At 41.2% G+C, this 26,985-nt stretch overlaps 1 protein-coding gene across 5 annotated transcripts; it reads left to right on the top strand.

The window, feature by feature from the left end:
- The first annotated feature begins 338 nt into the window (after positions 1–338).
- Positions 339–26,985, top strand: LOC108089427 (tyrosine-protein kinase Abl). Of its 5 annotated transcripts, XM_017187634.2 has the most exons (10): positions 339–768; positions 16,541–16,594; positions 18,721–19,255; positions 19,319–19,734; positions 19,799–20,385; positions 20,800–21,106; positions 21,173–21,293; positions 21,741–22,096; positions 23,066–24,805; positions 25,178–26,985. In XM_017187634.2, the coding sequence occupies exons 1-10, from the start codon at positions 444–446 to the stop codon at positions 25,735–25,737; spliced, it is 5,001 nt and encodes a 1,666-aa protein (XP_017043123.1). In that variant the 5' UTR covers positions 339–443; the 3' UTR covers positions 25,738–26,985. The 5 variants fall into 5 exon arrangements, with proteins under 5 accessions (XP_017043123.1, XP_017043121.1, XP_017043119.1 ...); XM_017187632.2 differs by having other exon boundaries at positions 21,741–21,829; positions 23,066–26,985; XM_017187630.2 differs by having other exon boundaries at positions 23,066–26,985.

The following is a 26,985-nucleotide window of genomic DNA, read 5'->3' as shown; positions in this document are numbered from 1 at the left end:
CTAGCCTCCAAATCGTCGGCGACGACGAAAAGTTTGCCAAACATGCTGCAAATTCGCAAATTCACCTGAGCGGCCAAACAAAATAACAAATAAGAAAAATCGCAAACTTCCTTTTCTGCGTTCGTTTGTATTTGTGTGTGTGCGTGAGTGTCTCCAATCTTTTTTGTCTACTCCAAAAACGCAGAAAGAGAAAGAAAAATGTGTGCGTGTGTGTGTGAAATAAATTAAAGCAAAGCAAAAGGCAAAACGGCAAATAATTGAGCAAAAAGCCAAAAAAAAAGAGTTGAAGAAAAAAATAAATAGTAATAGTAAGCGAAAAAGCCGAAGGAGGAGGAGCCGACGAAGGGCAGAAAGAGAGAGAGAGAGAGGAGGAGGCGAGAGAAAAGTGTACAAGTTGTTGTTGCTGCGCAAGAGCGAAAATCCACCCAACCACCCACTGGCAAATGGGGGCTCAGCAGGGCAAGGACAGGGGCGCCCACTCGGGAGGAGTCGGCTCAGTCGCCCCCGTCAGCTGCATCGGTCTCTCAAGCAGTCCAGTAGCTTCCGTCTCTCCCCACTGCATCTCCAGCTCCAGTGGAGTCAGTAGTGCCCCCCTCGGTGGGGGATCAACGCTTCGCGGATCCCGCATCAAATCCTCGTCATCCGGCGTCACCAGTGGCGTCGGATCGGGAGGGGGATCAGGGTCCGGACTAAGCCAACGCAGTGGCGGCCACAAGGAATCACGGTGCAATCCCACCGTGGGACTCAACATATTCACTGAACACAACGGTGAGTGCAAGTGTTGGGAAACGGACATTTGAATGCATCTTGCGTACACAGAAAGAATTAAGATTACTCTTAATTTTTATTAAAAAAAGAACTTCCCTTTAAATTGCACTATATCTTAGTCTATATTGGGCGTTTTGATTTTTATAATTTTTATGGTATTAAATGTGTGATATTCGGTGCTTTTCATTTCAAGTAAGAACAGTTACATATGTAAAACTCAGAACTAAACCCTTTTATTCAACCTCAAAAAACATATCAGTTTTAAAAATACCTTCATATTTTGTTTTTGTGTAAACTGTGCAGTGTCACAAGACAGCAAACGGAAGTGTAAACTTTATGCAACACATCCAATTTCACCCACACACAACTTTTAAAAAGTGCATGCAGCATCCAACTCAGGTGTAAATTTCATCATGGCGTTGTAATTTTTCATAATATTCACCATAATATTGTCGTGCCTTGCTATTTGGATAAAAAACAATGTTGTTCTTTCAAACATGGAGAGATTGTAATCAAGGGTTTTCGATTTGTGGTGAAATTCTAAAAATATCAATTTAAAAGTATAAACAATGTAATTATATATTTACTCAAAAAGTACAATTATAATCATAAAATTGTAAAAAAGGATTTTGCAAAAAAAAAGGAAGTTCTTGCAATAGTAAAGGGTTATTGTTGTATGCGTGCAAAATTAATCATAACTTTAGCACACCCCATGGTCGTGACGTTAAATCTCTGGTGTAAATATCATGCAAATTTTGATTTATTTGCCTGTGTATGCGCCCAGTGTTGTTTTTATTGTTCATAAAGTGCAGTTTCGTCGCTTCCTCTTCCCCCCTCTTTCTTTATTATCCCCTATTTTGCTCTATTCACGCTGCTTTCCAATTGAGCCAATTTCTTTTTCCCATTGCTTCCGATTATATTGGAAATTATTGTTGTTATTGCCGGCTAGTTTCTTACTTGTTGTTGCTTTTCCGCTGCTTTTGTTTACTGGAGAGAAAGAGGGCGACGAAAAAGGAGAAAAGAGAGAGCAGAACACGTTGATGTTAGGTTTGTGCTATTTGGGGCGGTTTCAATTCTTATTTTTGCTCTCCATTCATCCTTTATCCTTCATCCGTTGTCCTTCATCCTTCATCCTTGCACCCTTATCCCTTGCCACCCGCACAGTGGTTGAAATTGCGACCCAAAACACCGTTATCCCAACCCCGCTGACATATTGGCATTTCCTCCACCTTTCTCGCCTTTCCTCCCCCGCATTTTCCACGCACTCACGCACATTTTTATTTGCCTTATTTTCTTGTCAAATATTTTCCTATTATGCGCTTGGCAAACTGCAATGTTCTCCGTTTCCGCAATTTTCTGTACTCCCTTTATTTATGGACTTTTCCCGTTTCTAATAGCTTTTTTATGTCCCTGTCGACGATGTCCTACCACAATAGGACCCACCGTTGAGTGGCATTCGGGATTTTGCAGAAGGGTGCTAGAAAAACATTTGTCGGCTATTAATAGTTTAGGAATTGTCAAAAGGGAAAGGTCATTTACTGATTACATAAAAAGACAATTATCCAGACATTTCTTGGTATTTTTTATCCATCGAATAAACATTCAAAAATGCTTTTAAATGAAGATAGGATTATTTTTTTGCATTTTTAATGGGTTTCGAAAGCACAAGGATTTTACCACTTGTTATCATGGCAACCTTAAAAGTGTTTTTTATATTTAAAGGACTGGCAGGGTTTTTTACACATTCTTAGAATAAAAAACTTTTTACAAGCTTGCTGAAATCTTTTAAAATAAAGATATAAAAGCCATTTCTTGCTTCTCTGCACACAATTGTTTCTCCCACGCGAGTGGCAGCTTCAGAGACCAAAGTATCGATTTTCCGTTGGGACCACGAACTAAGCCACATTTCCCAGATGATTTACTACAATCTTTGGATTTTCCACATTTTTCTTGGCCTCTCATCTGGAAGTCGTTTCTTATCTCGCTCTAGCAGAGCCTTCCGTCTCACCAAGCAATTTGTAATCAATTAATGCTATTTATATTGTAATTAGTCGCTTATTGTGAGCACTTAAGTTCACTCAATCTCTGAGCTGAGCCACTGATAAGCCGGTTTCCATATTAATATTTATTGATGCTAGTATTGAGTCATCGCTCCATACAAAATGTATGTATGCTCTGCTCGTCAGTAATTCAACAAGCGCAGTAGGAAAATAAAAACGACATTTTCCAGTTTCGCACGAGGGAAATTCCCACACAGAAACTCGCCAATAAAAACGTACATTTATTTGCCAAAACTATCAGTGTGGCTCATCCGAAAAGGTCGAAATGGGGGGCCTGAAATTGCCTTTTTCGTGTGTCTGGCCTGCGAAATGCAATTACAAAATTACAATGTAAAAACTGTGTCTGGGTCTGCAGATTACAAGCCAGCACAAATCCCAAAAACAGAAACGGAAAGCCCAACTCACCGCAATTGTCAGTCCGAATGTACATCGGTTTAGGAGGAGGGTTTTGTGGGGAAACTGGGGGAAAGTCGCGCTACGGAACTCCAGCTCAATCACAGTCAAAACACAAGCACACACGTAACAAGGAACAGTGGTACATTTTGAACATTTTGAAGACGTTAAATAAATGTTGTTTTCAAAAGGCCTTCATTGAAGAAAAAAGTGAGGAAAGTTATGTAAAAAGTTAATAAATAAATAGGCTTAGTTGGCATTATATGGCGGGTCACAAATTCCCAGTTATTATTTACATGTCCTTTGGTGTTTTTTTATAAAATGGATAATATAATTACTTATGAATGTATGTATATAAAACAAGAGCAGATAATACCTTACAGATTTGAAGCTAGCTAACCAACTACGACGTAGTACCAATGTTTAGAAGTCGTAGGCGTTCGATGTGCTGGTTGTTGCGATTTCATAAGCTTGTTTTAGGTTGTTACACGATACGATGTAATTAGATACCATGGGTGGCAGTTGCATTGGCGAAGGGATTGGATTGTGTGTCGCCCTGGGAAAATACCATAGAACCGGTGCAGATGCGGATGCCTCAATGGAGTTGCCAATATCGCAGTTGCAAATGCAACTGCTGCACTCCTGAACAACCGCACCACTCCGCAAACAACTCACACAAAAATAGACTCAAGTGGGAGAGAAGCCCCAGCTCCTTTTCCCCAGGCAAAAAAAGTACATGAAGTTCGTTTGTCTCTCCACTCATAAAAAATGTCTGGCAAATTTATAAAAAAATTTTTGTTATTTTAAACAAGAAAATAAAACAAAAACATACATATTTGCAACATCATCAAAAGTTGTGGAATTTCAGTTTAAATTCGGGACCTTTACATATTTAAGGCCATTTTTATATAGCTATTGATGTATACACTTAAAAAAAGGGAAACTTATGACACACATAACAACATATTTTAGATTTTCGACAGCAATCATATTTTTATACAGATTTTTTGAAATAACTCCAAGTGTGGTTTAAATGTGGCTTCGCAGGAATTTCAATTTTTATGGCTATATTTAATAGTACAAATCTCAGTGTAGAATACTCTACTCTTTTTCCTTCGCACAAGCAGGGAAATCCGAGTGTGGCGTTTGGTCTCAGTTTGCTTGACATGCAAGCGGCAAATTATGAGTTGGGGCAAATGAACTTTTCACAAGGCTAATGGGTGAAAAAGGGGCGGCAAAAGGGGACGGATCAGGTGGCAAACAGGTGACGCAGCAATGAGGGAAATTGTTTGCTTTTTGGCTTTGCATACCACCTAACCACCCCCCACAAACAGAAAAGAAACAAACACAGAATAATGTACAAGTCGCATAAATATTTCCTCAATGATGTTGTGTGCTTAAACATAATTGTCATAATAATAAAGCACTCAGCAAAAGGGAAATCGCGGGAGTCGACGGGGGCGGGGCTCCACATATCGGAGGCGTTGTCTCCATTACCACTTTGTACCACAAGTCTTTTCTCTTTCGCGGCTGCATTTCTATTATTAGCCCCGAAACGAAATGTGTATCTTCCATTTCCATGCTTTCAGTTGCTATTGTCGTTTTTATACAATTTCCTTTGGCGCTGACAGAGATTGAAAGTTGGAGGAGTCACTGATCAAGGGGCGTAGTTGAGATAATGTGCAAGGGGTTCGTACAAAGTATTTGAAGCAAAAACTATTTATTTATTATTTGTTTATTTATATTTGGTTGGATGAGATTATCTAGAACTTTAAGAACATGTTAAGCTGACGTGATAATCCTTTAATTCGATTTTCTATACTGATCTGCTTGTTAATATATTTGGTGTAAAGCATATCTATTTTATTGATAAAGTTTTTACTATTTATATCTTATCGCTCCCCATCGCCTGACCTTTGACCGAGCCCCTGACTTTCACTGGAGCACTAACAAAGTGCACAACTCTTCGTGAGGTTATTTTGCATGTGCGGCCTCTCTTTCTGTCGCGGTATTTTGTACCAGCCAGATATATATAGTTTTTGTGGATGTTCCTGTTTTCGATCAAGCTCGTAAATCCTTTCGTGCTTCATTTTCATTCCGTATCGGTCTCTTTTTGTTCTTTTTGTTGTTTCCTCGATTGCATTCCCTGCCGCTTTGAAGTTTTTCGATATTTTTAGACCAGGGCGCTACCATTTCCAGTTTTTAAGCATTCACACTCCCTTCCAACCCACCCACTTACATATGGGCGTGTCAGTCTAATAGGAAAAACAGAGTAAGTCCAACAGCTGTTCGAATTTCGATTAGACAGTCGCGCGAGCAGCTGTCATGGCTCAAATAACCGTGAAGTTATACGTTAGGTTTATTCAGCTTTCTTTAATTTAAAGAATTCCTTTGGATTTATATGTCCAAAGTGTAAATTCCTCTAACAAATTAATCCATTAGGAACTCAAACATTCCGATGGCTTTCGTCGCGACTTTACGATCTGTTTATATGGCCATAGATCATCATAAATCTGACATCACCATCATATTAAATAATTTCCCCGATCAATTTAAAGTCTATTTTCCTCATTCATGTGACATTAAGTTTGGTTGATTGCCTAGCTTGGGTTTTATGTAATTTTCCCTCGTCTATATTTTTCCAATTTCGCATTCCCAGCGGACCGTTTCCGCGGCCACGCCCCCCTAGTTTCCGCCCCCGAAATGCTGGCCCGCATTTTATTTCTGGAGACGTTTCCCTCGAGGTCTTTCGCCTCATTGAAAATTGTTTGCATAAATTAGCTGACGAAAAAGAAAGAAATTGGAGAAAAACAAACATAATTTGTAATTTTCCAAGGGGAAAATATATATTTAGTTGCCCCAAGTATAACGGCAACTAATTAGAAGCCAAAGAAGAAGTTTCTTTCACCCGACAGACTCTCTATTCATTTTTCAGCTTTGAGGTCATAAATATTGACGCCACTTGATTGATTGATTGACACTACACTGCATGAAAGTATTTATTTTTCTGTTTTGATTATAAGCAGCAATTTAGGGGGGATGGCTCAACTTGATGTATGTATTTATTTGTATACTTTGTGTATAGCTTGCAATCCCCAAAGGCAAACACAAATTCCCTTTACTTTGCCCCCTTTTCCGAATTTTGTTTATTAAATTGAGTGTAATTCGCTCTCGCTCGCTCTGTCTCCGTATTAAACAAGCCAGCAAGGTCAAATAAATCAGCAAATTAAACTTTTCTCTTTTTGTATATTATTATTTATGTTTATTGCACCCAGTGCATGGCACAAACATAAACAATTCCGTGCGGCGTGTCATTGAGCAACTACAGTAGCTTATCTTTTACGGAAAATATTTGGTTCGACCACACACCAACGTCATTAGATTAAATATTTAGAAATAAATAAAGTATTAAAAAGGAGATATCAAAATATTAAAGTGTTTATACTAATAAAATTCATGGTTTATAATAAACTTTGTAATTCATGTTAAAATTTTTGAGCAATGCAATCAAAATGTTGTTTCCAAACTTGATTGTGAATATATAGCTCAATGCAATAATTGGATAACTCATTTAAAACCAGATTTTAAAAGGTTAAATATTCAATTTGTGTAGGTATACACAACTTCGAAAAAAAATGGAACTTGGTTTACACTTAACCGATTTAGAGATTAAAGATCATTTAGGCCACAAATTGTACCCTAAATCTCTAATTTTCCGAGTGTGCACTGTAGAGTAGAATGCGACTGGAAACCTGTTTCTGGTTCTTGTCTTTGCGGGAATTGAATCCATCATTGAGCCATGAGAAGTATAAGAAATCGGATTCCGATTCCGAGTCGGCTTCTCTCTTCTCGCTTTCAGTGTCCGTCTCTATCTCCAGGTTGAATTGCATTCGCTCCAATCACGTTCGCAATTGCAACTGTTTATGCGATCTGGGGTCTTCGAGGGGGTTAACCAACATATATTTATACATATATTTATGTATTTGGAGGAGGGGAGAGTGGGTGGCAAAAGGGGCCAACATGGCACGTTCACAACTTTGGATCACCGACTTACAGTGAGTTTTACATATATGCACACCATTAGAGACACCTTTAGTTGGAGCTCCAGATTGCAAGGTGCAGCATAAACTAATCTCTGCAAAAATAGCACCTGCAGCTTGTGATTGAATTTTATTTTCTCTGCTTCAGGTGGGGCATAATCCCCTAGAAGAGGAAGACATGGTTGCACAAGTGAAGTGTGAAATGAATGAAGTGCGAAACTTTCGAACAAATAGTGAAAAACAAGATGCAATACTGCGTTGTGTAATTTAGCTTTAATGCTGGTTTTTTTTAATCAGAAGTTTAAAGTTCTTTACAAGCCAGATAATAGATTTTAATTTGAAGGATTAATTTAAATCTAAACCACACAACATACAACAAACGCTCTTAAATACTACCTTTTAAAAAATATATTTAGAAGAACAATTAAGTCTCATTAAAAAACCCCCGTTATTTATTTTTCTCTAATGATTCTCCGAAATTTCGGTTTCATTTTCGGTTGGCCATTGAAATTCGCTAATTGCGTTTCGCCGACACCAATTAGACACTGAAAGTTTCACCCATTCTTTGGCCCGCTTATCAGTTTCTCTTCAAACACCACAATACCACAAAATGCAAAGCTCTAAATTTTATTTATTTTCTTTTTGCACCAAACAAATTAAGAAAATTGCCAACCGTTTAAATGGCGAAGATAAAAGAAATGTGTGCAAAAGAAAAAGCATGACAAATGCAAGTGGAAAGAGAAAGATGAAGAGGGGGAAACCTGTTTGCCTGTTTTGCCGGTGGGAGCCCAACAAAGAAATGCCTCCCTCTCTTTCCTTGCGATCTTCCTCTCTTTCTCGCGCTGGTCAGTGAACCGTTTGGTCGAAAACATAAAACTGACAAAATATGCCTAAAAACAGATGATAACCAAAATTCAGTCATTAATTTCCACTACATAAAAGCGATTTTGGTATTTTTTTTCCATAATTAATGCGAATTTTAATTCATTTAATTGCCTTACCGGCTTTCGGTTGTCACTTCCTCTTGTTGTCTCTTTTTTTGTGTTTCCATACTTTCGTTTCGCTTTATACTCTTTTTTATGAAGTTTTATAATTGGTAGCTGGAATTTGCAACCCTATGCCAGACTATACAAACATTTATTTGTGCAACATAATGTTTTTAAAAAGTATTTTCCAAGGGCCATATATTTGTATGATATCACAAACAATTTTGAAAATTTGTAAATAAATATATAAATATATTTGTAGACCAGGCCAAATTTATTTGTATAAACAGAGCAAATAAGTGTAAACACCCCAACATTTTAGTATAACCCGACAAGGGTATTTGCAGTTTGAAGCCTTCGCCTCAGGATGTTTTTACGCTCTGGTTGGATGGTTCATTCAGAAGTTTGTTTGGCCTTTGTCTGGCGACGTCTGTCAATTTTTATGCCGTCTGGTAATATTTAAACGACATCCACATCCGCGGCTCCGTGGCTGCCTGTCGTTTCATTTCATTTATAGCAATTGCACTTGCTTCCAAGAAACCGAGAACCGAGAACCGAGCAGAAAAAGAAGCCGGCAGAGAAGCGTGCAAAAAATGAAGTAAATGAATCACCAAGATGGTTCTTTTATGCACTCATCATAGAGATATGCTTCTTTTGCCTTCACCTGGGCTTTAAATAGTTTTCCCCGCTTCTGCTTTTTCAATTTTCCAGACTTTCCGACCTTTTTCCTAGTTGATTTCGCATTCTGTTCTCACAATCGTGATAAACGAACCTTTTTCTTTTGAAGAACTTGTCCTGTCGCTCGCAGAAAGAAATAGAAAAGATTTCAATCTGCTGGGTGAAATTTAGCTGTGGGAAAAACTAAATTGAAATTAAAATAATCAACTTGCTGGAAAGTAAAAGAAAAACTAACTAGAAACTGTCGAGTCATTAATTACTGGTGGAATCCTTATCAATCGTTCGTTCACCTCTCGTTGATTTAAACGCAGGTGGGAAAAATCAACACAAGTGCTAAACTTTCACTTTGCACTTGCCTGTCGGTTTTCATTCACTAATGAAAATAAACAAATCAAATTTATAAGACAACTCTGTTAATTGCTGACTCAATCGATCAATCACTTTCGTGGCAGCCAGACAAAATGTACGAGTTTTTCAACGATTTTACAACAAATTTCCCACTTCTTCACGCTCGACTTAAGTTAAGTGCCGAAAAACGAAATCAGAAAATGAAAAATATGCATGCATAAAAGCGAAAAATAGTTGAAAAGCAGACACCTGAAATAGAAAATCATTTTCTGTGAAAATGGTAATTATTATTATAGTAGCAGACAGGCGAGAAAAGTGAAAACTCCAATAATTTTGTTTAATTTCTGTAGTGCGTAATTAGTTTGATTAAAAGTTGTTAATTTTCAATGTGGTAAGACTTGGGATGATGTAAATTTAGTTATAAAGAGAGGGAATTAAAAAACACAATTACTTTTTTGCACAGAAAATATTTTGTAACTAGGTAATTATAATAGAGAGGTCATTTTTTTATTAATCTTTGTTGATCTTTGACTTTCAGAGACTTATTTTTAAATGTCGCAAAATTGTTATGTTTCCATTTTGTTTGTATTAAAATTACTTAAATATATATTAACAAATTATGATTTGATATATTAGTTGGTAAATTTCATGAGATTTGAATTTGAATCATTTTTTTGTGAGTAATGCGAAGTTATATAATTTTGTTGTTCGTATTTTTCCGTATACGCAAAAAGATCGCACCCATATTGTTTCAACCATTTTTTTTCGGGGGAAATTCGGTGTCATTATCCAACAATTAGCCGGACAAATGAACGGATATGCGATAGACATGACCGGCGGTGGGTTACGTAAAATAGTAAATTGCGACAATGACAATGATAGAAATAGAAATGAAGGGGGAAAACCAGAGAAACGAGAGAAGGGACAATAGGAAACGAAGGAAAATTGCGCACATTAAAAAGCTTTTAGGCCAGCTGCCCTGCCATAAAGATAATCAAATTTTGTTTGCCGAGTACCGAGATTACATTGATTGGGTAGGTGGAGAAAATATACATATATTTCTATATATTTACCACTACTAGTGGTACGACTGTAATAATTACACGCTTGGCCAAACGTACGAACATTTGAGTTGCACTTTGATCTCTCTAATTTTATTATTTCTGTATTTTTCGGTAGCTTTCAATTGAGAAATTACGTAAAACTCAGTGACAGAGGTTAATTTGAAGCACGCTTTCGGTTTGTAGTGGAGTTTCCCAAGGTTTCAACTTTATTTGTGAGTTAAATATATTTTTACAATCCCCAAACAATGCAAGTTTTTCCGCCCACGCACTTAAGACTTCTTTTTGTTGGCTGTCAACTTTTCCCATGTCTTGAGTGTAGAGAAAATCATTCAGAAATTCCAGCATTGTATCGCCGACTTCCTCTTCCATCTGTTGTTTTGACCCTCAGCGCCGACTTTTATCTCCCCCTGAGAGCTTGTGGTATTTGTTTATCTAGAAGTGGAAAAAAGATCACATTTTTATGGTCAGATGCTTTTTATCGCCTGCTCAAATTTATTATCTGAAAAGTATATATGCCCACGCAAAATGTTTGTGAATGTTTCCCTGCCGACTGACATGCAAATGAATAAGCGCAAATATCTAGGAAAAAAGTATGACAAATGCCTCGGCTCTCCCGGTTTGGCCATAAACAATGAGCCATAAAACATAAACAAAACAAAACAGAGCACAGCCGGCAGACACAAAAAAAAAGGCAGGTCGAAAACCAAAAGAAAGAAGTCTAAAAAGAACAAGAATTCATGAATGAATAGCGTGTGTGAATTTTGAAAAGCCGGTGGTCATAGAACAATTAATAATGGTCAAGCCAAAGAGCCTTCGGAAAATGTTTTTGTATTTATTTTTACAACGTTATAAATAGGCATTGTTTCTTTAAAAAATATATGCTCTGTTTTAAAAGTTATTAATATATTTATTATAAAGCAGTATTACAATTTACAGACGATCTGGAATTCTTAAGATAACGAGTATATTTTAAATTGTTAACCTTTCCACTTTCTGTGTTTTTAATAGCAGATGAACAAAAGTATGATTCGAAGAAGTAAGGTTAAATTAAAGTTTTTATATTAAACAGTCATCTTTTCTGATTGCAAAATCTACACATAAACATAAAAACGTACCTGAGCAATGTGGTTTACCTGCTGATAATCGAAGCTCAGCTTCTAGATAACCCGTTTTACCCACTGTGCACACTTGTCCAAGTCGCGTGAGTCACTCGCTCGACGACACTCGCAATTGGATTCCGACTCTTTGGCCAACGCGGCGTATTAGCTATTTTTTCCCTCCGCTCTTTCGGCTCGTTCTGTTTGTCATTTGCATAGCCACACACAAATTGTGCATGCCAATGGTTTTTGTGCCTTGTTTTGTTTGCTTTCTGGTCATCGTCGACAATTAAAAGTCAATTTCATTCACACTAGACAATGGAGTCGGCGGACCAAGGGTCTCTTGGTCACGTGATAATGGATACCATCGCTGGGAGAATGGGTGATTTTTCCTGTGAACCATTGCAGACTGTAATTGATAAAGTTGCCCGATATCAAGCGACCAGATTCCGCTCGAGATAACTTTGAAAGAAACTTTCCCCTGCCCTTCAGAGAAACCCATTCAAAAGCAAATTTGTAGCAGCTTTGTGAACTTTGCAGCAAGGACAGTAGCCGTGCACATTCAGGAGCACTTGGATCGATAGGACATTCTCCACAAAGTTGCTACCATTTTTATAATACCACAAACCTGTGCCCTGTACCCTGTAATAAATTGATGTATAAGGGCGAGACATCATCAATCATAATCATATTTAAGAGCTCTAATTGAATGTTAAAAGTAACAAAAGTAGTAACCTTAATTAGCAAAAGTTCAAAGATGCAATTTACCATTTTTACCTTTACTTTTTAACAAGAAAGGTGGTTAATTTATATATTTAAGTTCAAGATCGGGTAAGCCTTTTAACACTTTTCGTGCAAGTCTGTCATTATGGAAATTCATTACATTTATTAAGATTTCATGGTAATTTCGAGGGTAATTGAATCTTCGTATCCTGCCGCACAGGATCCGCCCTTTCATGTGGCTTGTCGCAGCATTTGTCCTTCACCTTATCCCTTTCATCGCCACCACTTTCCCCGGGTCCCTGGTCCTGCATTTTCAGTTCTCTTGTGGGCTGGGATGTGGATGCTGGCATTCAATTAATTTGCTGGCGGTGATGCGATTTTATGGATGACACTCATCGCTCGGTTGTGGCGGAAAGGTTTTCATTATTGATTTTTGTACCACCTCTATTTTTTTGCTCCCTCTGTCTCACTTTAATATGTATTTATTGCACTCACTTGAATTCCATCAAGTTCTTGGCATATGCAGGCCCGAGGGGATTGCGAGAGGGTGCACTCAGAAAAAATAATGAATTTTGTTATAAATATCATAATATAAATAAAAGTTAAATATTGAATTAAAAATAATAATCTTTTAAAATGGAATTCGAGGCTTCGACTCATATTCATCTAATAACTTGATTTATTACTTTAATGTTACTAATAATTGCCACTTAGTTTGAGGATTTGAAGCATAAACTATGAGAAGTTTTTTAGCCACTTTTTAAATTAAATTGCGGCATAAAAAAATGTCACTTGTATCCATTTTATTAGCAATTTAAAGTGGAAAACCGCTTTTAAATTTATTTTAGAGTGTAGATGAGATCGACTGCTGCGTCAGACGTCACATTAGCTGGCATGCAGCCCTTGACTTTGGTCCTTTTCCCCGTGGACCCGGCCTTATGCCTGACTAGTGAGCCTTGAGTGCGGAATCCTTAGAAAAGTGGTAAAATTGCCCGTGGCCAAAGGGGAAAGTCGAGGGGTTCGTCGTGCGCGGAGTAGAGGAGTTGCCTTTGTCAGCCAAGGGTGGATTTTATATTTAACATTTTTTCATTATTCCTTTGGCCAAGTGCAGGGCCAAGTCCTGGCCACCTCTGCACCTCCTGGCACTCCCTAGATCCTTGGACCCCTTGGCTCTTTGCCTTTACATAACTTTCCTTTTGTTCCCGCTTCTTCTTCCATTTCACTTTAGCAATTTTCCATCTCTTTCGCTGCCTTGTAGTTTTTTCGCACAACATTTTTTCGCACTTGGATGCAAAGGGGAGGAACTTGATCCCAACCCTCGAGGTGCCAGGGGGAAAAAAAACAAATTAAATTCTTTCGCATATTTTTTATTTTTTTCCTGCAGTTCCTACAACTTTTGTGTTTGCCCTGTCACTTACCAGTTGCGTTTTTCTCATGTCAAAAAGGGGAAATTACACGGGAAACTTAAATTTCCAGATATAATATATAGTATAACCATATGTTGTGCTCAAAAGTTGAGCGGGGAAAACTTTGCTTTCTAGGTTAATTTCTTTATGTTTCCCTAACTAGCTTCGGTTTCTATTTCCCTTAGGGGCGTATTTGCTGCTCTAATCGGGTCTGCCAGCTTAATGATCTCGAGTTCCGTTGAAAGGTTCCGCTTCAAAAGTTATCATTAGCCCATTAAAAGTTGAGCAAATGCATTGTTTTCTTGTTATTTTATTTTACATGCAGAGAAAGGAGTCTTTGCCTGTTTTATTTCAAGTTAAATGCGCATTTATTATTATATAACAAGAGTATCTATTTTTTCATTCCTATTTTAGCTGTTTGATTGCTTTTAATATAAACCTGTTAAAGTTCACTGCGTGTTTAAATGTTGCCCTTTGGTTAATCAAATTGAAAAGTTCTCTAAAGGTACAACAATTTCAAACCAAAGCCTTCAGATTTTGCCCCTTTTTTCCTTTCCATTTCCCTACTTTGCAACGGAAGCCAGAGAAATGACTAATTAAATTTACACCGTAAAAGTTTATTACTGTTGACTGGCCACGCCCCCTGCCCCTTCTACAGTATATATGCAGTTACTATACATACTTATATACGTCTGGATGTCTGGCCAAAAGGCCAAAGGCAAAATGTGAATGAAATCCGACAAGTAAAGTAAAAGGGGTTATGGAAAAGAGGAGACGAGACCGAGGCCAACTGAAAATCCCTGCCAGGTTAAGACACAAAAGCCCTTGAGCTGAAAACACAAAAATACGTAGGAAAAACAAAGCTAAAATAGAGTAAAAAAAAAAAAACACTAAGAATTAAAGAAAAACGTGCTGAAATGCAATGAGCTAAAAAAGAAGCAGAACAGAAAAAGCCACAAAAATCAAAGATACAGAACAAGTGAATGAATGAATTGTGTGAATGGTTGACAGACTGAGCGAATGAAATAATGATAAGCAGTTGAAAATGCAGTGCAATAAATCACACATTGAAGCTCGATTTGGCCAGATATAAAAAATAAGACAAAGAAGAAACACATGCATTTTATCTTTAGATAATAAATGGCAGACACATCAAGTTTAATGCTCGATGGACAAGGACAGGCCATCAAACAAAGGACAGATTCTGAGGAAATCTGAAGAGACTATTCGCAATGTGTAACTGTTAGAGACAAGGCTATAATAAAAACCTTTTCAATACTCAATGCAGGCTATATATAGTCACTTGTATAGTTTTGTATCGTAACAGTGGAACAAAAACAAGTTGAATGGGTCTTAGAAATCTAGGGCTACGGTGAAAAGAACTTGCCTTACAATATGATTATATTGCATATATGATTATATTGCATATATAATTATATTTTTTTTTAAAGTAAAATAGTAAAACTAACAAGTACTGATATTAACAAGTTACATATTTTTGAACATTCTCTTATTAGGTTTTATAAAAACGTTTAAATGATTAAACTATTTAATGAAAACATTAATTTCGTATTTAAATATTTTATTTCTACTTTTAAATGTTAAATATGGCTTTAAAAGCTTTTAACTTTTTTTCTGCATTTAAGAAAATATTATTTTTGGGAAATCCCTGCGTTTTTATTCAGCATAGTAACATTTATAAGGGGACTGCCATCTGCAGCTGCTGATGCGGCTGATTTCAATCTGTGCTTACTCAACACACTTACCGTTAAGTCTTTGAGTAGTTGGTTGGATGGTTGGGCGGTCTGAGTGGGGGTTGCAGTGGGTGGAGAAGCGGCACCGCGCATCATTTCACTCGTAATCAGCCCTCAGCTCGAGATGCTCCAAATTCACGCTAATAACCTGCATAAGCAGTTGTTAGATGGCGGATGTGCATGGCTTGAGACATGTCTCTCTATAGCCATCTCTCTCTCTCTCTCTTTATCTACTATATATACCATATAGTATATCCCCAACTCTTTCGCTGCTCTTCCGACATGAGTTGAATTTTTGTGACTTTAAAGTTCATTGGACCCATTCCGCTTGAGCAGCAGCTTAAGCTCACTGAATGGGGCATATATTTCTACGTTCTCCGTCTTTTTCCACACTCCCCCTTTTCTTTTTTTGTCAAATGTCTAGGGGGCGTGTCACACTCAAAAAAAAAAAAAACAATTACTACTTGAAGAAAATGCCAAACAGTTTCATAAAGCTTATTCTTGTATATCTTTCTGTAATTAAAATTAATCATGACCTTGCTTTAAGCTAAGAATGAAACTTAAAAGTATTTATATATTTTTTTTACTTGTATCAGTTTTTTTTTTACAAAAGATATAAAAGACTTAAAAATTAACCGATGAATGGTAAAACAATCTCCTAATTAGTTTTGCTCGAAACAACTTTTACATTGGGTCTTTTTAAATCTAAGTGTACACACACTGACATGTTCGGTTTTCCAGAATCGCTGAGATACTTTTCACTCGGCTGAGAAATTACAGCACTTACTGAAGCCATCATCTGGCTGCTGCTGTTGTTATTACTCTTCTTCTTGTTCTGGCCGGGTCGCTAATTGGCCTTTCTGCGGTTGCAAGACCCTCTAATTCTCTAATGCCTCTCCGCGTTTGATGTCATCCATCCGCTAACTGTAAATATATCGCTGTATATGTCTTGTTTTTTTTTTTTTTTATATCACTTACCTAGAGTTATGACTAAGATAGATGTATTTAATTTTGTTTCCTTTTTATTTTGTTGGTAACCACTTTGGTTTGGAGCCGAGCACCAACCGGCCATCCATTGTAGTTCATCGCATTTGCCGCCCATCGTTATTAGATGATAACATCAAAAAACTGCCTGCCATATCCATAGATTCATAGACTCTCCAGTTGACCAGCTGACAAACTGTCTCTCACACAAAATCTCTCTGTTTCTTTCGTTTCTGCAGGTACCAAGCACAGCTCTTTTCGCGGCCATCCAGGCAAATATCACATGAACTTAGGTAACAACCACAAGAACCTCTACAATCCAACCAAAAACCAGAACACCGATGTAAAAGTCCACATAGGAAGTGTCATTCTTATTAATTAAAGAGCAGCTCCCATGAGATGATTGTACGATTTTTTAGAGAATTTCGTTGTTCATTGTAGCAGTATTTTTGATGGGAAAAAATTTAGTTATAACTTGAAAAAAAATTGAATTTCAAAATATATTGCTCAAAGCTGATTTTACATACATACATAGTACATAAACTTTATTCAATGAAAGGTTCCGAAGCAATCTTGCATAAATGGGTCATATTAGTTATTATTCCAAGGAAAGTTATCTAGTATTTTAAAAGTCTTTAGGTCGACGAGATTAGCTAGCTAAAGCAATGTAATAATAATTATAATAATTAAGCTCTATGCAAGATTCAATGCTGACTCATCTAACGAGTCTTCATTGATTAATCCTAAAATAACTGAGTCAATATCAAAGTATTCTCGATCCTCACACCCCGTAAAACAAATCCCCACATGAGTCACTCCATTCCGAAAACGAACTCTAAAATTGGACTGCATATCAAGTGGGTGTACGAGTATATTGTCAGCGGCTAATATTCGAAGGGGAATGGGTGGTTTAGATATAGAGACCACCACTGGAGAACGGTACATTTCCGCTCTAATCTGTCCCTATATTCCCCATATTCCCTTTTATTCTCAAAAACCCACTCCACACCTATTATTCGCTATTAATATTTCCTGTCTCGCGCGCATAAATTAAAGGGAACATTGTGTGAGCGATGGGGAACCCTTCTCAAATGCGTTACAATATGATTTGGATCGGTTTATTACTGCTTAGCACACCGACCGCAAACCAAAGATTCCCGGTTTCCGAATGACTTCCACTTCACCCAAATTTATGCACAATTGTGCCCATGAAAATGGGAAATGTTTATGCAGCGGAAGTGTTTGCTTTGGTCAAACGAAGCTCGCGCGCATAAAAAGAAAAATGGGAAAAATGTAAATTTGTACAATTATTTCAATGGGACATTGAAGCGAAAGTCTGGTTTAATTCCAAAGAGTACCCTATTATAGAAGCCAGACTCGGACGGGTTTTTTTTAGAGCCGAGAAGTTTGCACAATCCATCAAGCGAAACTCCAAGTTTAAAAGGATTGCAAAATTCTTTAGAAGCACTTTATAAAAGAAATGGGTATTGCAATGGGGATACAAAACTGCAGATACTCCTTAATTAAAGATGAGCATTTAAGTTAGAATTTGATATTTTGCAATTACAAAACGAAATAAAACCTTATCATTCATAATTTAATTAAACAGAAAACTTTGAATCCATAAACCTATAAAATGTTATCTCTGCTGGAATGCATTCCACAGAATTAACTACAAATAGAGGGAACATTTCACTTGTGGATACCCAGTTAAGTAGATATTGTGGGATGCAGAAAGATAGATCGGAACCGACCGACAATCAGTTAGAACTTCCCACAATGAAATGTTTAGTGGAGGGACTCCTGGTCCACCGCTGGCAGACAGAGATTTGTGTAATTTTATTCCGCTTAATGCTTAATTTATTCCATTCCCCGAATGGAACAGAGAGCTGCAGCCCGGTTTCCCCGGTGGCCAGCACTTGCTCCACAAATTGCCCGCATTCCACGGAAGAGAAACGGGTTTACCTGCATTGTATTCTCTTACCACACCGAAGCAAACATGGTTTTGAAATGAGAACATTAAAGATTCTTTGATATACCCCTTTTAAAAATCTTTAAAAAATCTATTCAGGTGCATTTTATAACTAGCCACCGTTTAATTTTAATATACATACTTGAGATGGCAATTAAGACCATGAAAGCCACTTAATTTTGACATTAATAAAAACAATGGTAAATGCTATGGCAAAGATTTGGACTCTTAGATTTTCTTATACAATAGTAAAACGCTCTGCGGTTAGTCGTGGAAAAATGAAATAAATACTCTGGTGATGCCGTAAACAAAATATTATATTTAAAACCCATTGAAAGCAAAACCACAAGGGTTTTTCAAGTAGATAAAATATTATATGAACCTTAAGATTGTTTTATGTGAGATAGTTTGTCTAATAAGAATATTTTGCATATCTTAACCTTGCAGAAGCGCTGCTGCAGTCTCGTCCATTACCTCACATTCCGGCCGGCAGTACGGCGGCATCTCTCCTGGCGGATGCGGCGGAGCACCAGCAGGACTCCGGGGGACTGGGGCTGCAAGGCTCCTCGCTGGGCGGCAATCACAGCTCAACAACGTCGGTTTTCGAGTCCGCCCACCGGTGGACCTCCAAGGAGAACCTACTGGCCCCCGGACCCGAGGAGGATGACCCGCAGTTGTTTGTGGCGCTGTACGATTTCCAGGCGGGCGGGGAGAACCAGCTGAGCCTGAAGAAGGGCGAGCAGGTGCGCATCCTGAGCTACAACAAGTCGGGCGAGTGGTGCGAGGCGCACTCGGATTCCGGGAATGTGGGCTGGGTGCCCTCCAACTATGTGACGCCGCTCAATTCGCTGGAGAAGCACTCCTGGTACCATGGACCCATCTCACGCAATGCAGCCGAGTATCTGCTGAGTTCCGGGATCAATGGGAGCTTCCTGGTGCGCGAAAGTGAGAGCTCACCCGGCCAGCGAAGCATCAGTCTCAGGTGGGTGTAATTACCTTCTTGGAATTAATAAATTAATTAAAATATGTCCCCCCTTTCAATCAGATACGAGGGTCGCGTCTATCACTATCGCATCTCGGAGGATCCTGATGGCAAGGTCTTCGTCACCCAGGAGGCCAAGTTCAACACTCTCGCCGAACTGGTGCACCACCACAGTGTTCCACACGAGGGCCACGGACTGATTACTCCGCTCCTGTATCCGGCGCCCAAGCAGAACAAGCCCACCGTCTTCCCGCTGAGTCCCGAGCCGGATGAGTGGGAGATCTGCCGCACCGATATCATGATGAAGCACAAACTGGGCGGTGGGCAGTATGGCGAGGTGTACGAGGCCGTGTGGAAGCGCTACGGCAATACGGTGGCTGTCAAAACGCTCAAAGAGGACACGATGGCGCTGAAGGACTTCCTCGAAGAGGCGGCCATCATGAAGGAGATGAAGCACCCGAATCTAGTGCAGCTCATAGGTGGGTTATATCTTGGAGTTCCTTTCGCACAGCAAACTGATTAACTTCTGTTTGTTTTCCTCAGGTGTTTGCACCCGCGAACCTCCGTTCTACATCATCACCGAGTTCATGTCGCACGGCAATCTGCTGGACTTCCTGCGCTCCGCCGGCCGGGAAACCCTGGATGCGGTGGCCCTGCTCTACATGGCCACGCAGATTGCGTCCGGAATGAGCTACCTGGAGTCGCGCAACTACATCCATCGCGATCTCGCAGCCCGCAATTGCCTCGTGGGCGACAATAAGCTTGTGAAGGTGGCGGACTTCGGACTGGCGCGTCTGATGCGCGACGACACATACACAGCGCACGCTGGAGCCAAGTTCCCCATCAAGTGGACGGCGCCGGAGGGACTGGCGTACAACAAGTTCAGCACCAAGTCTGATGTGTGGGCCTTCGGGGTGCTGCTGTGGGAGATCGCCACGTACGGGATGTCCCCATATCCGGGCATCGATCTAACGGACGTCTATCACAAGCTGGAGAAGGGCTATCGCATGGAGCGACCGCCGGGCTGTCCGCCGGAGGTGTACGACCTGATGCGCCAGTGCTGGCAGTGGGATGCTGCCGATAGGCCCACGTTCAAGAGCATACACCATGCGCTGGAGCACATGTTTCAGGTGGGTGACGTCGAGGTGTGGGATGATGATGATGATTATGATGATGACGATGACGACGATGATCACGATGAGGATCACGACGATCGCGACGATGCTGGCGATGGCGATGAGGCGAGTGACTACGATGGCGACGATGATGATGAGCAGGATCTCAACGATCAGCTGCAGCAGCAGCAGAACAGCGGCAGCGTCCATAGCCATAGCCATAGCAATAGCCATAGGAATAGGAATACGAATAGTCATAGTCATAGCCATAGCCATAGCCACAGGCACCGCCACCACCAGCTCCACCTCGTCGACGTGCTCTGATCGCTCGAGATCGAAATCGAGATCGAGATCGAGGGTGCAGCAGAAATTAGTGATAGCAATAATGAGCCACATGGTGCCCATCTCTCCTTCTCCGCTCCTCCGCAGGAATCGTCCATCACCGAAGCGGTCGAGAAGCAGCTGAACGCCAATCAGTCAGCGACAGTCAGCGCTAGCAGCTCCGCAGTTCCTTCGAGCAGCACATCGGGTGGCGGTGGGGTTGGTGTGGCCACCACCACAGCCACAATCTCAACGGCGGCCAATCTCAGCAACTGCGCTTCCTCATCCTCGGCCACCGCCTCGCTCAGTCTCACACCGCAGATGGTGAAGAAGGGTCTGCCCGGCGGACAGTCCCTCACGCCGAATGCCCACCACAGCGATCCTCACCAGCAGCAGGCCAGCACGCCCATGTCAGGTGAGTGCCATCCGTGCCTTATTTCCAGATGAATTCCTGACTAAAGTATATACCATTATCCCGCAGAAACTGGCTCCACTTCCACCAAGCTGAGCACCTTCTCCAGCCAGGGAAAGGGCAATGTCCAGATGCGCCGCACCACCAACAAGCAGGGCAAACAGGCACCCGCACCACCCAAGCGAACCAGGTGAGACCAGGAGTTCAAGAACAGTAGCTGAAACAGGAAATATTATCAGTTATTTCATATGTATATGAGAAACTTCCTTAAAATTTATTAGATTTCTTGAGTAACTAGTTGAGTTTATTGATAAATAATATTTTTAAATTTATCATGGGCCTCACAGATTATTTGAATTTTATGTAAGTTCAATCGGTTATTAATTTGATAGTTATCCAGAGGTTGACATTAATAAATGCATATATAGTTACAGGATACTTTTACCTATCACATAGATTTAAGTAAATATACCATAGTAAATGGATTCTGTTTAATTTGGAATAAAAGTATTAGTAGGGTAGAACTTCATCTTATTTTTATGCTTGAAGTGAAATTACTTTTTGTATCTCTGTTTTTTAAACTTCTTGTTTGAAACAAACCCAATGCCTAATCAATGGTTTCTCCTATTCTTTTTAGTCTGCTCTCGAGCAGTCGGGACTCGACTTATCGCGAGGAGGATCCTGCCACCGCACGATGCAACTTCATCGACGACCTCAGCACGAATGGTATACACAAATTGAAACCCGCCAACTATTTCAGCCAGACCCTCTCTAGAAATTTCAAGACCCAAATTCCAACCCATCACACCACACACCAAATACGTACACAACAACAACAACAACAGTCCGTACAACAACAACAACAATCCGTACAACTTCCAGTACATCAAAAACAACAACATCAACAACAACAACAACAACAGAAACAACAACAGTATTCCATTAAGAAATCGTCCTCGTGCAGTAGTTTTCTTTACGACATCCTATTTCGAGGTATTTTCTCAACGGAGTCCAAAGTGAAAACAAAACTCCAATTCAAAAATTCTTTACGTTTACTTTTGGTTCCTATGTTATATGTTTCTTGTTTCTATGTTTTATTATTAATGGTTTGTTTGTTATTGGCTTAAGTTTCTGTATTAATTGATTGTTTATTGTGGAACTAAATTGGTTCCGCACTAGCAATTTTCTAAATTTTAGTTGTAATGTTGATTTTGTGTCGATGATTTCCTAATTTTACTTCCTTTTCTGTTTACTCTCTTATTTATTATTAACATTTTTCAGAAGACATTCTCTAACCATCTTTCACTTAGTTTATATTCTTTGTATTCCTTTGTTTGTATTAATTTTGGTGCCTGTTAACATTAAGTTATTTGTGTTATTATTTTTAATTTGGTGTATATCCTTGAAAGAGATTTTATTTTATCATTAATATTTGAATTCGGTTAATAATGTTTTAGTTTTTATATGCTTTTATTACTTGTTCATTTTCAAACTTATTTATTAAATCAATTTTATAATCTAAAAAGAGTTTTGTATGAATCATTTTGGATTTATACCATCGGTCCATTCAAACGACAGGTTTTAAAAAACGCATTTATCAAATTCTCTCAAGGTTATACAAGGCATTCAAGCCCTTTGTTCTTCGTTAAGAGTAATACTTTGGTGTTTTTAGTTTTACCCGCTCGACAAACATCAACGCACACATACACACCACAAGACTCTGGTCAGGATTAACCCATGTCCAACCATGTCCAGTGATGGAAAGTACCTGTGATCGGTACTTGCAACATTCATTTATTTAACCCTAATTTGTGTTTATTAATAACGACTTTAAAATGGTCTTTCCATCACTGACCAGCATTAAAACCCAGCATCAAGCACCCGGCACGAAGCATTGTTTAATACCTTTCCAACACTAAACCCAAATTAAATCATATTTCTCTACTATTCTATTCTTACTAGGATTGGCCCGCGATATTAACAGTTTGACACAGCGGTACGACTCGGAAACCGATCCGACAGCCGATCCGGACACAGATGCCACCGGCGACAGTCTGGAGCAGGGACAGAGCCAAATGATTGCCGCTCCTGCCGTCAATAAGATGCAGCACTCGCTCCATGGCGGCGGTGGCGGTGGAGGTATTGGACCGCGATCCTCCCAGCAGCACAGCTCCTTCAAGCGTCCAACTGGCACACCCGTGATGGGCAACCGTGGTCTGGAGACCCGGCAGAGCAAGCGCTCCCAGCAGCAGCAGCAGACTGCCAATCCTCCAGCACCGCCGGCAGCTCAACTGAATCATGGCAATAATGGAGTGCTGACCAGCAGTGCCCATCCCATCACAGTTGGCGCTCTGGAGGTGATGAACGTCAAGCGGGTGGTGAATCGCTATGGCACCCTGCCCAAGGTGGCCAGGATCGGTGCGTATCTCGATAGTCTGGAGGACAGTGGCGATGTGGCACCAGCTCCGCCGGCCAGTGCACCCGTTCCGCCGCCAGCCAATGGACATGCCACTCCGCCGGCCGCCGCCAGGATCAATCCGAAGACCAGCCCGATTCCGCCGCAGCAGATGATCCGGAGCAATTCGTCCGGTGGCGTGACCATGCAAAACAATGCTGCAGCCAGTTTAAATAAGCTGCAGCGCCATCGCACCACCACCGAGGGCACCATGATGACCTTCTCCTCCTTCCGGGCCGGCGGTTCAAGCAGTTCACCCAAGCGCAGTGGTGGTTCTGCAGTGGGTTCTTCGGTCCAGCCGGCGCTAGCCAATCTGGAGTTCCCACCGCCGCCACTGGACTTGCCGCCGCCGCCGGAGGAGTTCGAGGGGACACCACCGCCACCGCCGCCGGCGCCCGAGAGCGCTGTCCAGGCCATCCAGCAGCATCTGCACGCCCAGCTGCCCAATAACAATGGGAACATCAGCAACGGCAATGGGGCGAACAACAACGACAGCAGCCACAACGATGTGAGCAACACGGCTCCCAGTGTGGAGGAGGCCAGTTCGAGGTTCGGAGTGTCGCTGAGGAAGCGTGAGCCATCCACCGACTCCTGCAGCTCGCTGGGCAGTCCGCCCGAGGATCTCAAGGAGAAGCTGATCACCGAGATCAAGGCCGCCGGCAAGGAGAGTGCTCCTGCATCCGCAGCTCCCCATTTGGCCAACGGATCGGGAATGATCGATCGAGCTGTGGATCCTGTTTCCCTGCTGGTCACCGAACTGGCCGAGAGCATGAATCTGCCCAAGCAACAGACCCAACAGCAGCAGCAGCAGCAACAGAAGCTCACCAATGGGAATGGTTCCGGGTCGGGATCTGGGGCAGGATCAGGGTTCAAGGCGCAGCTCAAGAAGGTGGAGCCCAAGAAGATGAGCCCGCCAATGGCCAAGGCGGAGCCGGCCAGCAATATAATCGACTTCAAGGCCCATCTGCGTCGGGTGGACAACAAGGAGAAGGAGCCAACAGCTCCCGCTCCAGTTGCACCAGTTGCAGGATCGCAATCTCTGGCAAACAATGCCAACTGCAATACCACGGGAACCCTGAACCGGAAGGAGGACGGCGGCAGCAGCAAGAAGTTCACCCAGGCCATGCAAAAGACTGAAATTAAAATCGATGTGACCAACTCGAATGTGGAGCCGCCGGAGACGACGACGGGAGCAGCAGCAGCAGCGGGCAGCGATGGCGGCGATCTCGGCAAGCGACGGAGCACAGGTAGTATTAATAGCTTAAAGAAACTGTGGGAGCAGCAACCGCCGGCGCCGGATTATGCTAGCAGCTCGATCCTCCAGCATCAGCAGCAGCAGCATCAGCAGCCATCGGTGGTTAATGGCGGTGGAACACCGAATGCCCAGCTGTCGCCCAAGTATGGAATGAAATCCATACCGGTTAGCACCACTAAGCCGGGCAACAAGCCACCGCCGGCAGCCCCACCACCACCGCCCCCGAACTGCACCACCACCTCCAACTCCACCACATCCACCACTAGCACCTCAACTAGAGATTGCACCACCACCACCACCATCAGCAGGCAGCAGGCCGGCAACCCAACAATAAAAACCTCTCATTCAACGCAACTCTTCACAGATGACGAGGAGCAGTTGTCGTCGTCGCAGCAGCAGGAGGGATCCGGATGCCATGGCAGCGGCGTAGAAGGAAGAGGCGGAGGAGGAGTCACTGCTGACATGACCCAATCCCTGTACGAACAGAAGCCGCAGATCCAGCAGAAGCCAGCGGTGCCGCACAAGCCCACCAAGTTGACCATCTACGCCACGCCGATAGCCAAACTGGCCGAGCCCAACAGTTCCGGTTCGGCCAGCTCCACCCAGATCACGCGGGAGAGCATCCTCGAGCTGGTCGGCCTGCTGGAGGGATCGCTGAAGCATCCGGTGAACGCCATCGCCGGTTCGCAGTGGCTGCAGCTCAGCGACAAGCTGAACATCCTGCAAAACTCTTGCGTGAACTTTGCGGAAAACGGTGCGATGCCGCCGCACTCGAAGTTCCAATTCCGGGAGCTGGTCACGCGGGTGGAGGCGCAGTCGCGCCACCTGCGCTCCGCCGGCAGCAAGAACGTGCAGGACAACGAGCGCCTGGTGGCCGAGGTGGGCCAGTCGCTGCGCCAGATCTCGAATGCGCTCAACAGGTAAATGATAAGACGGGGGATGGACGCGCCCGATCAACATCCGGGCATCTGGCTGGATGCCGAGGGCAACTTCATCAAGCGCAAGTGATCTGCAGACCCTCAACTGATCATCCAACCACACCATCCCCCGTGGAAGCGGTAACGGAAACGGAAACGGAAGCGGAGCCGGTAAGCGGAAACAGGAAAACAGGAAACGAAACTTCAAGCCCAGCGAAGAAGAAGACAAGGAAGAACTAGAGTAGCAGCAGCAGCAGCAGCAGCGGCCACTAAAATTCGGAGGAGGACACCTATGTATCGTACTTGGTAGCATGTAGTAGTAGCTTCTATTATATATACCCATATATATCTAGTCAGATCTGTGCAGAGCCCCGACGAACGCTTCCAGAACAAAAAAAAAAGCAAAAAAAAACAGAGAAAACAGAAACACAACACAAGAAAAAACAAAGCATGAAAACAGTAAACAATGAGTTGCAAAGCAAATTTTGGGTAAGGTCTCGCGGGAGGATCCTTGTTTTTTAAATGTAAAGTAAGGAAACCGCTCCTCCCACCCACTCAACCCCTTTCCAACCGCCCCCCTTTTCCCTTACTCCCAGCAAACGTTATCGCGCTTCGTTTGTTTTATATAGAAAGACACAAGACATGGCTTAAGAATGAAAGGAAATATATTCATAGAATATCTCAATAAACTTAGTAATTACAAAGAAAACGCAATGCATATATACATATACATACATATATTTACATATACTAGTCGTAAAATGTTTTATTATACCTATACATTTACATACTTCTACAAGATAAAAAAAAAAAGATAAAGATATTATATTATACATTTACCGACCACAAAACTCCCCCTTTGAGAAAAACGGAAACGGAAACGGCGGAACTTGAGACACTTCTTCGGAATGCGTAGGCGCGACTTCAATTCGATCGTGTGTTTTAGGCCCCTCAGCATATATATCTATGATCATGATCTATATGTACTCGGCGTAACCATTACATACACAGTAGCAAAGCCCAAAGATATTATTATTAACTGATAAACAACAACTACTACTACTCAAATTGATATGTTTAGTGGCAAAGACTAAATTGATTTATGTTTAATCTATGTTCGTTCGAGTACGAAGCGCATCGAAATGCTTTTAAGACGTATTACACATCCAATTGTAATTATTATCTGATATTTTCAAGATTTTAAACAACTTTTATACGTAAACAAAAATCACATAAAAAAAAAACGAAAACCAAA

This window comes from Drosophila ficusphila, unplaced genomic scaffold (genome assembly GCF_018152265.1).
Source record: "Drosophila ficusphila isolate 14025-0441.05 unplaced genomic scaffold, ASM1815226v1 contig_286, whole genome shotgun sequence".
NCBI classification, from domain to species: domain Eukaryota; kingdom Metazoa; phylum Arthropoda; class Insecta; order Diptera; family Drosophilidae; genus Drosophila; species Drosophila ficusphila.
Note: the sequence above shows the minus strand (reverse complement) of the source record. Positions and strands in the feature narration are given on the sequence as shown.